Raw genomic sequence first — 12,069 nt, forward strand, 5'->3', positions numbered from 1 at the left:
AAAATGCTACAGAATACAACAGATGAGATATGAAATAGGGTTTCATTTCATACTGCTCTAATTGCATGCCACCCAATTTAACATTGGGTTGACAAAATGTTTTGATGCATGAGAATTCAGTGCTTACTTTTGCTTCTGAAAACTTGTGGAACTTTCATCAATTCTCTCCAACTAGCTGTAGAAGAAAGCTCCCACTTAAGACAGCAGTGTGAACGTTTTAACCGTAGGACTCAATAAAACAATAAAGTTTTTGAAAAATGACCTTCTCTCCTGAGTAGCCAAAGGGGAGCAGTGCTCTTTTAAGAAGATGAAGAAATTAGCTCAAGTAGACATCCAGGCACTATGTCCCACACATCTAATCATCAAATTGTTTTACTTTCCCTAAGATAAAGTCAAAAGAAATTACATTTTTTCCAATCTCTACCTTCTAGTTGCTGGCCAGTATGACAGCTCTGAACTCTATGTCTCTAACAGGACCCCAGGGAATGAAACCCTGTAGCATAACAGTCTCAAAGTCCTAACAAGCCTTCAAAGCCTACAAGGCTTTCCTTCGCAAGGAAAAGTGCAAGTGGTGTGCTGAACTTTGAGTGTACAATAATGCAATGTGTTCTGCCCTGTGGAGAGGAGACAGGCAGATGGGATTTGACAATGCTAAGGCAAGCTGTGCTGTGTGACCTTTGGCTCTCTCAGATTCTTCCTTATCCTCAGAAAACATCCCTTAGAAACAACACAGCTTCCATACTGGATCGTACCTGTGCATGCAGCATGAAACATGCTTGCCCTGTTAGTTTTCCAAATCTTCAAAAAGAATAGCTCTAGGGAATATTTTATCTGCCTTTGTTGCTTTCCTAACTGGGTGAAACAACTATGTGGCCTTGACAAAGTCCTAGTCCTTCATGTCCAAGAGCAAAATGCACATTTCTTAGAGCTGTTACATTAGACAAGCCCAGGGATGCTGCTTTTCTTTCTGCATTTGAAGACAGAATTTCAAATTAAAAATCAAGTATGTATGACTGCATAAGGTATGAAAATAAAATAGAGAGGCTTAGCATAAGATCTCTTCTAACAAGTGGTTACACAGACGTGATGTCTGAAAAACCAGCCCTTTTCTCCCACTTTTATTTTACTTTTTAGTAGTGAAAGAAAGAAAAAATTGCTTATTTGTTAGAACAGTCATCTCAAAAGGTAAGGTAATTAATCAACTTAATGAAATGAAGAACATTTCTCATTTATATAACTGAGTGTGTACTGAAACCAGAGTAAAATCCCAGCATGACTCCTGCTTCATAGCAATTCTCTACCATCAGGCCACTGTTTCATTAGAATGAATCAGTTTCACCTGATTCTTAGTTATTAAGCAACATTTATTTCATTATGGCATCCAAGAGGAGGAGAGGCAACAGAAAAAAATTATTTGTGAGCACAAGCCAAACAATTGGTACATCCTTTATCTTCCTTATACTATGGACAATAAAACCTCCACTAGCTGGCCATACCTTAAAAAGCTCCCAGGCATCCAGAAAATTTCACATTTCTGTGTGACAATCCTTCAACACAAGTTATATGTGCTTACACTTTCTATATATTTCTATATTTCTATGTCTTCCCCTTCTGTGTGGCCAAACTTGCTCAAGCCAACAAGCATTTGCAACAAGGGGGTGTAGAAGTGGAGAAACACAGAGAAGAAAAAAAGAAAGCCTGAAAGAGTGTACATGTGGATGCCTGTACTGACATTCTTAATTTCTCATCCCATAAAACTTATTTTTATTAGGAATACAGGCTCTGCACAACAAAAAACTTTAGGCAAAACTATATGGAACAGGATGAAGTGAAGCAATGACATCAACCTTTGGAAAATCTCTGAATTCCATAATTCACAGGCCCAGTGACAGCAACCAAAGCCAGGCTGGCACAGACTGTCCCTGAGCTTGTCTGTCTGAGGGAGGAATGCCTGTCACTGCTGAGTTTTTCTTTTTTCTTCCACAAAGAATAACACACCAAGACAATCATCTCATGTGCTCTGGCAATGAAAGGTAGCCCATGGTAAGTGAATTACTGTTAAAGTTGCAAGGCGAAGTACCATGCCCAGTAAACCGTTACTTAAAACTGCTTCTAAGAAAACTCGCATCCAGGCTTTGTATTGAAAAAGCCACAAATAAATCTCAATCACAGAGACCCAGAGCAATCCAGGAGACTTTACAAGCAAATTCAAGTACATAACTCCTACTTGAAGTTGTCATGGAAAAAAACTAACCAAAGTCTAAACATGAAGTGGTGTACTGATGCTAGGTCAGGAAATATTTTTTTCTAAAAAGAAGCAAAAATCCTAGCAAATTAATGGAACAACCAAAAAAATACAAATTTGACAGCTTTATGAAAACTCCACCAAATGAAACATTTTAACTGCTGTTTCAAGAGGGTGGCCAGAGGACACATGCCAGGGCAGAAATAGAACTGCAGTCATCCACCCAGCCTCACAGCTCCCTCATTACCAATACCTTACAGCCTCAGAGCTGGCAGCCACAGAGCCTTGCTAGAGCACATCTTAATTAAACTGCACAAAGGTGATCAACATTTCCAGCATGCAAAGTACTCTTTTCATTATCTCTACTCTTCCCTACAAAACTTCCCACCCCAAATCTTAAATGTGTCCTTGGGCACAGTTTTTGAGAAGAAGAATTCAAGGAAGCCTTGCACTCCCTTCTCTGTCAGACTGCAATCATATTGCAGGTTGATCCAAAACCCTGAACTCCAGCGGCTTGTTCTCTAGACAGAACCCTCCTAATCTGCTGCAGCTGAACTTCCTCAGCCTATCAAGTAGGAAATCCTTTTATTCCTCTGGCTATAAGCCTCTTATCTCCTAATTCTGTGAGGCTGAGAAATAGCTGTTCTGCTCATTAATCCTACAATGACTGTCAGAAGGGGAGATATACCTTCTCACTCTACTCAAACACAAGTAACTAGGTTTCATCAAGCTCTTTACTATCTACTTAGCTGAGTCCCACTCTGCAAGATTTTATAGGAATTGCAGTAGCAGTACAGAAGCTTCTGCACTTTCATGAAATATTCAGAACACTTTTAAAGTTGGAAAGACCTTATTTAATTCCCTGTAGTGTAGATAACAGAAAATGGTTTTTGAAAAGTAACTTTTTTTCTTTTTTAAGCAAGTGCAATTTTGGTGAAAAGAGATGTTTGGATGTTTATAGAGACTTTCTTCTACAGTTTGTATATACACCACTGGTTTAAAAGAGATCTTTCTCAATCATTTATTACAAACTCATGTCATCCATGACCTTCAAAGATAGCTGAAAGGGAAAAAACACTAAAACAGTTGAGACCTTGGATTAACTAATACCTTTAATTAGCTCCATTCCAAGAAATGTTGCTGGTTTTCCCCCTATATAGGGCATTTAACCAAGGAGAAACTATCAAGTTAATTTTTCCATCAGGACTGATATCTTCTATTTTTTTTTCTCTAAAGCAAAAACTGACTACAAACAATTGCTAATCACTGCAAATATTACAGATATGAAAATGTTCTCATATAAAATGCATTATTTAATATTGTAGTTTTAGGTACCCAATGGACAAACATAGGCCTGTGTCATTCAAAAAACCTTCCATAAAGTTTTGTTGAGAAAAATGTTAAAGTGGCAAATAGCATTAAGATCACAGATATCTCACGTCAGCTGTACCTTTTATTTTAACTATAAATGTCACACTTCATCATGCAGCTGTCAGCTTTCTTTAATGTACTAAATGCTATCATGTAAGCACAGAATCTGACATGATGTAAGACAACAATTAAAATAAAAAGTAAGTCAGCTTTGACACAATGTCACTTTTCTGTATGCTGCAAATTAAAGGAAAATTGAAACTATACAAGTAAGCTAGTCAAGCAAAAGGCTGAAAAAGCCTCAAACATCAGTTAATGTTTCCCTCTAATGTTATGTCCCATTTTTACCTTCAACTTCAAGAAAACATCCATAGCTTTAGCACAGCTAATTACAAATTGACACCAAAAGATGTCAGGAAGAAAGCATAAAACTTCTAGAATACCTTGATAGTTCTAGCTGTCAGTTTCATAACAGCCAACGTCCATGGAACTAGGAAATTATTTTTCAACTTCTATCCTACCCTTTTTCAATTTCTATCCACTCTGTGGTACTGCTGCAGCATGTTAAAATTACTGATGCTTTTAAAACCAGATGCAAAAGCACTTAAATGAAAGCTGAAGAAAGTCCTAGTAATAATGGAGTGATTATGAGCTCTAGGTAATTAATATTTGAATTGATCATGTATTAAAAATTTTATTTAATTCACTATATTTTATGCACAACACTACATAAAACTGTAAGGAATATTGAAAAATTAGTTTTGGAGAAAATGAGAAACATGTAAACCTGGAAAGGCATAATGTTAATAATTCTATTTCCTCCTTTTCAGTGTTTTTTGTACCTCAACTTTAAAGCTACATTTAATACATCAGCACCATAAAAAACTGTGGCCCAAGGGAAAGCTAGTGCTATCTGTCACAAATACAGAAATATCACACGTAGTATTTGCTCTGGCCATACCAGACACATTTAAAACCTCTGTGGCCCAGGGAAGAAATAGTTACAACGGAGTCTACTCACAGGGAGGGAAAAGGGAGTCAAGCAAGAAGAAGCTAGAGACCTCTCCTGCAAATGGAAGGGCTGATACAGACATTCCAAGAACATTCCTGTAAAAACATTCACTTGAAACATCAAGTTAACACTTTCCGCTTTGTGGAAATAAGACGAAAGGGAAACGTGGGGAATTCTATAAGGTTTTACCCCCGAATACCATGTCAGAATTCTTTTCTGCTTATCTATACCCTTCAAAGGATTTCCAGGCCAGTAACCTGCTAGAAAAACATTAAATTTAAGAATTATAATTTTGACTGGAAAAGTTCTATATATGAGTGCTGCTGCATTTTCCAATTTGCTAGATTTGATTGAGTATGACAGCAAACTGCAGAAAAACTAAGAACAAAAAAAACCCATAGGTAGATAAAAACAAATCCAGTAAGACATACAATTAGAAATATGTACGTGAAGTAATACAAAAATCACTTCAAACCTGCCCTTACAGCTGTCTCAGAATAAAACAAATCCATGAGTAGAATTTGGACACAGACGGAGCTGCTAGGAATTTGATCTTTAAAGACTACTTTAACCAAACATTTAAAACTATAAAGTGGCAACACTTGCACATTTCCAATTGCTCTGTTAGACCGCAGTGCATTTATGCTGAAGTAGATAACTTTTTAAAACAAAACCGAAACAGTATTTCTTGAAAACTGTATTCAGCCACATGAAGACTCCAGTGATCACAACAAATGCACACTTGTAAATTATCTGCTGTAGTTTTACATTTTTCCAGCCTTTCAATGGTTTCATTATTCCTAGAGGTATTTATGTACACACAGAGGAGAAGAGGGAAGGTCAAGCCCCTGTGAGCATGGACATGTGCAACTGTGAAAGTTCATGCAATTCATTGGTTCCATTCATCGCTATAAATTCTCCTGTACCAGCCTGCTGAAGGAATACATCCACAAGGATCTTTACATTACAGGCGTGAGCAGAAGGTGATGTCATTCACTTGCACGCCTAGGACTTCAAATGTGAAATGACAGAATATTTAAGGTTTAGAAACAAAATACACAAAACTTTTTTCTACTTTTGGCTATTATTTTATTTAAGAATATCAACAAAACAGGCTGAGAATTGAGACTCCATGTTGAAATGTGATAAAATTAAATACTCTTCATACCTGCACTTCTTAGGTTAGGGTCTAGGTCTGGCATTTCCTTGGACGCCTCTGGACTGACACTGTAGATCGATGCTCCCGCTTCACTGACAATGCTGAAATATAAAACAGCAAATATGAAAAACACCACACAGCTGAAAAACACAAGTGGGAGGCTTTGCAAGTGACTTAAGTGAACTTTTAGATTTTTCTTAAAGCCTCAGGTTTTGCATAAACCAAATGCTTAGAAAAGTAAGTCAGTACAAAGGAAAATATCTCCATTTAAGCGAAAACAGCCCTCTCTGACCTGCAACATTCATTCTTTATCAATTCTGGCCTTACTATAAATACACACTGTGCATGATCTCAGTCCCTGTCTCAATCTTTATGAGAGGAAAGAAAATTAATCCAAGAAACAAGTGTTACCAGAAGTAAATAGGCAAACCAGCTTCCATAAACAAAACTAAACCTACCTGACAATTTCATTAAAAACACCTACATTCTAAAGTCTAACATATCACTTGAATCCCAGCCATGAACATGCACACACACTGCCTCAAGTCAGCTGCCCTAAAACACTCCAAAAGCCCCAACTTGATACAAACTGAGCCACAGAGCTGCAGCTCCCTTCTCAGCAGCAGTCAATACCGTCTTCTCCCAGCTCTCACGGCCATCCCCAAAGAAAAACAGATTGCTTGTCTTCAGGAACTTAAACTTCAGTTCATTTATCTACCATACAACTCGAACTCATTCAGTAATGATGATAAACTCAGCAATTCAAATAAAACACATAATTAAAAACCCTTCAAGTGCTCTAGTTCCACTCAAGAGAAAACTGCAATCAAGTACTCAGAGTCTAAGTTTATTTTCAGCTGTGAAAATCTGGCACCACTGAATCAACTTTATATTTCTCCAAATAACTTCAACAAAACTGGAATTTCAGGTTGATAATTATGGCATCATACAGCTACTGCTCTGGAGATTAATACTATCAGTTTCAGAACTATTCTTCCTTTTACTACTCCACTTTTAAAATAACCTAATCTTTGCCATAAGGAGAGAAACCACAGTCCTTAAGAAGCAGACCTTTCAGCAAAAAACTTAACTTTGCTTTATATTGTTTTAAAATTGGCCTATAAATTTTCATTTTAGGAACATTTATTAGGTCAAATTTTTATATAAAGAAACTGATACCTAGAAACCACTCCCTTTAGAAAAAGCTGGAGAACAGCTCAGAGGTTAAATATATTCCCATTCAATGTTCCAAGCACAGTAACAGTAAATAGTGTAAAATACAAATATAAAATGTAAGAATTTCTTACTGTTTTTTTTTACAGATTCCCCTCTTCCCCAGTCAAAACTGGAATTTGGTGGAGTGCTGTACATACGAGTCAGATTTTAAAGTTACCCAAAGCTCTAAAGAACAGTAGTACAAACAGATCGTTCAATAAAGACAGAATAAAATACTGATATCTTTAATATTAATGTAACTCCAGACACATTCAAACAGAGGAAAAACATCCTCAGACCAGGTGAATAGGGCAAGTGAAAATGAAACTATTTCATGATCTTTCCAAAAGATTCAGTATTATGAGCACTCCTTCACTATAAATGACATTCATAAAACATTCCTATCACAGCACTCAGAAGTACGATCATATCACAAAAACCTAACTGCTGAACATAAAGATGTTGACAGAAGACTCATAAAACTGATTTCTCTGATGAACAAGTAATTTAAAGAACAATGCAGCAGAACATACTTCTTAACCTGTTCACACCTTATAAAGGCAGCATCTGGCAAGCATTCCCTTTCTGCATTTTGCTTCCAAAAAACCACACATGAGCACACACTTCTAACAGCTTTTCACTAATCTCTCTTCAATCTTCATATTCCAACAGATCCCAAATATTAGCCCACATGCAATTTTTAAATTTAATACATTGATAATACAGTGTCAATTTTAGATTAAAAAAAAAAAATCAGTGTTTCATAGTCATTTCTACAACGTTGTACTATAAACTGTACCACTGAACACAGCCTATTGCTTGATCCTCTCCCAGCATCTTCTGCAGTGAAAAAACTGATGTGACCTTGATGAGAATTTTAACACACTCTGTATTTTACTGTTTCTCATTAATACGACACGATTAGCAGAAGCAGAATGATTGCACCAACACTGCTATTCTATGGTAATATGTGACTTGTGCTGGATTTTAAGGTAGGCAGTACAAAAAACTCCTTGCTAAAATGAGTAGATAAAATGAAAACTCAGGATAAGAGATAGAAACATTTGAAAAAAAGCATATCTTCCTCAAGAGCAAAAACATTTATACACTGGGGTGAGAAGGGGGGAAGCCAAGTAAAAAACTATCTCAAGAAAGAGAACAAGATATAAAAAGCACCTTCAGAAGCAGCATACACTGGACACTTGAGATCCACTCTGAGATGGCTTAGTATACACATGCAGCTATTCTGTGAAGTATTTGGTGCAGCAGACATGGAAAAGGGGAGGAAAAATTTCCACTCACATAGAACTTCATACTGCTCTGCCCAAGACAGCAAAACCCAGACATTAAAGAAATCTTTTACCCAGATTAAATGCATAAGCCACACACTCCAAAGAAACCATCCTCTGGTTCATTCAACAACAGTCACCCAAACTTTTACAGAACTATTAGTAGCTATCACATGGTTTGATATGGCTACAGGGAGGTGGATACTAATGTGACGATGGCACACAAAATGCTAAAGCATTTAGCTTGGTCAAAATACTAAGATTACAAGCTTTAGGGATTGTCAGCAGATGTTCTGGCTTTTACTTTTTGACTAGACAGGAGACAGTCACTTTGGTTCATTGACATTTCATATGTTTTCCACATTCTCAGCATTCTCTTGAAAAGGGAGATGACTTTATAGACAATTTAAGCTAATTTAACACTGCTCAATGCTCTACATCATGTCTTTTAAATAATGTATATATATTTTATGTCAGGGCATATTAAGAAAACCAAACATGCTCAAATGAGTAGGAAACAGAAATTGACTCCAAACTACTGTGGTCCACACTGTTCTTCAATCTCCTCTTCCCATTTCTATAATGGATACAATTCTCAAAAGAGTAAAAAAAAAAAAACACCCAACTTCCTAAGAGCTGGTGAAATTGTATTAAAATCTTGTGCATCTTCAGAATTTGTTTCTATTTTAACTTTTTAAGTCACTTAGCAGATAAAAACAAAAGAACTGGCCCCATAATAAGACCCTCACTACTGTGCATTCCTTGGGAGGAAAGAATCTGACCAAATCTAAATATTTGCAAAAGTTTTAGTGAAAAATTATTTTGCTTTTTAAAGTCAATATGCAGTAGGTAAATAAGCACATGGTTATGATATGATACAAAAAGCTTCTAGGACATGAATGAACAAGTTCCATAAACTTCTATTTGAATTAACAAAAAAGCAGGTAAAGGATCTGGAACTACGCCTCCATAATGTGCTTCCCACATCAGCCATCCCATGGATAAGGGGATTTTCCTCAGCATCTGTATCCAGTTTTTAAAAATTAAAAGTACCAAATCACAAAGCCACTACACAGTATTACAGTGTATTCTTTTCAATTGTACAAACTGGCTTGTTGCATATGAACTAAGCTTTCCTGTACTGCACCCATCTCAAGCACAGTTGTTAGGACACATTTTAAGTAGCTGAGGCAACATTAAATGTATTCCACCAGCACCACCTGGTGGGCCCTCAGCTTTATGCTAGCGACCATGCCACCTATACTCTAAGGAGCCTTTTATAACGTTTGCTAAAGCAAGCTGTTTTCTTACTCAGCTTAAAAAAGCAGTGCTTAATTGAGCTGAAAAGATTATTCAGATATCCCATCTTTAATTTTTACATGAAAAATGAGTCTTTCTTGTAAAAGGTAAAAAAAAAAAATAAAACCACTTACAATTTAGTCTTTTTAAAATTCAAAGTTATTACATACCTACAAAGTGCATAAAGATTACAAGTAACCAGCTAGTTAATGACAGTGGTTTAACTAAATTACTATTTTTAAAACTTGCAGGTTTCTTATGTAGTAAGTTTTCACTGTAAACATTTTCAAAGCTATGTAAAACATCTAATATACACATAATAAAGAAAAGATATATCAGGCTAGACATTTGTGGGTTTAAAGATGAATGCAATTTCCTGACATTTTCAAGATTCTTACCAACATTTCAGACTTCTATATTACATTGAGGTAATTTCCCTACAATCAAATGCAACACTGGATTAATAACCTACAAAGAAACAAAAGGCAACTTTATCCAACTTTACATAACTTGCTATGCCTACAACTTCCAAAGTCCTGATCTCTAACTTCAATCCTTTAAAGTAACATTTTAAGAAACAACACCAGCACGAAGAAGAGTCTGGTGTTTATTACTTGGAAGAAAATCCTTGTCACTCTAAAAGCAAAGGGTATACCAACCTCAAAATGGGTCAAGATTTTCGTATTTGGCCATAAAATTATGATCTGCCATTAAAACTCCCTTCACAATCGTGATTTAGTAATTGTGGCCAATTCCTCTAACTCAACTTTTTATATATTTACTGATAAATATATCGCTCATAAACTTGTGGCTACAAAGCCAGAGGCTCCCACAAAGTACAACAGTAAAAGAAGAGTCAAAGGTTTTTTCAGTGTTACTTACTAAATTAATTGGGGTATGAATCACCTGGGACAGAAAAAGAAAATTAAATAAAATGACAAAATATTCTCTAGAAAAGAATGCTGCATTTAGACACTCAGAATGTATCAAGTTTTAATTATGTTGACAGATGTTATGATTAAAACCAACTAAGAAGGGACAAGGAAAACTTAATTAAGCACATACTCAAAAGAAGATTGGGCTACTTCATTAATAAGAAATCCATTGAGCCTTACTGGAAACACAGAAGTCACAAATAGTTCCTGAAGAGCCTAACACCCAAAAGGGTTGAGAGTTACACTACAGAAATAGGATGTCTGCATCTGTTGTTACATGTCTCCCTACACACCCATTTTTGCTGACTAATGAGAACCAGCTAGTGCAGGCTGAAAAAGCTCTTCATAGGAAACAGCAATAAGCCCTCATTTGCATTTTGACTCATCTGGCTCTTCCTGCTCCTGTCAAGCAGGACATTGCACATGGCAGAATGCAACTGGAGCGGTCTCTTCAACTCCTCACCATGACCAAAGGCAGAGCCACCTGCCCCTCCTAGCAACTCATGTCTGGGCACACAAGTGCTCCAGGACCTCTGTGCTGTGCACAGCACAATTCTTTCTGCTCTGGTGGTGACTGTGGCCAGCTGGAGCCTGCAGCACAGCACAGGCTGGGCTGTGATTTGTGCAGCCACACGTGCTTCACCACAGGAACAACAGGACACCAGGACTGACAGACTCTGGCCCTGACACAGCTTTGCCATTGCTTTTTTTCATATGAGAAACAAATCAGGGAAGTTCAAGACGAAAAGGTTTTGCTATATACTGAATAATGTATTCAAAGAATAAAAATACCAAAGAGATTTTCAAAAGCCTGTTCGTTCTGATAGATGGGATAGGATTCATAATCCGGTGTTTCCCCATCACCAATAAAGTATAGCAGGGTATAGCAAAGGAAGATGTTAAGATCATGGAAAAAGGATTACAATAGAAAGTAATAATTATTCAATAGAATCAAGGCAAATAGCATCCAATTCATCTGTGTTTTTCAAATAATATAAAGAATTAGCTTTAAATATTAACAATATATAGAACCAGGAAGATATTTTCATTGCAAAATATATTTAATACTAAAAACACTGTTTGATGAGAAAGGAATATTCCTCAAATTTCCATTGCTTCATTCAAAACCTTTAGTTACTATACACCATAAAAGCATTACTTACATGACAGTCCATCTTTCAAAATCAATCAAATTAGAAAAAAGCTATTAAGTCATCTTTAGCAAAAGTATTAAAAAAAAGCTTGTAGTGACCATAGCTGCTGCTATTCAATTAGATGCAGGAGGGGCACAATAAATCTTAAAGTACAGCTCCTGCCTCAGAGCTCCCAAACACACAAGAATTTAACCCTACAAACAATCTTCAGAGAGCACACCAAATGATAAGCAGTAAAACAGATTCCACATAGTTGCTCAGCTACATTCTGTAAGTTTCCATATAAAATATAAGATGAAATTCTGCTTACAACTATCATTTTGAAGTCAGAGCAAAAAAAAAGTGTCAGTGTTTCTAGCCATGTATGATTTTTTCCTGTATTTCATGAAG

The 12,069-nt window shown here is 36.4% G+C and overlaps 1 protein-coding gene across 1 annotated transcript in view; it reads right to left on the bottom strand.

The window, feature by feature from the left end:
- Nucleotides 1-12,069, bottom strand: part of SRBD1 (S1 RNA binding domain 1) — a 123,809-nt gene that overhangs the window by 57,395 nt on the left and 54,345 nt on the right. The window contains exon 17 of the mRNA XM_021526459.3: nt 5,797-5,888. Coding sequence (XP_021382134.2) covers nt 5,797-5,888 — 92 coding nt within the window. The remainder of the gene's footprint in view (nt 1-5,796; nt 5,889-12,069) is intronic.

Source organism: Lonchura striata, chromosome 3, assembly GCF_046129695.1.
Source record: "Lonchura striata isolate bLonStr1 chromosome 3, bLonStr1.mat, whole genome shotgun sequence".
Taxonomy (NCBI): domain Eukaryota; kingdom Metazoa; phylum Chordata; class Aves; order Passeriformes; family Estrildidae; genus Lonchura; species Lonchura striata.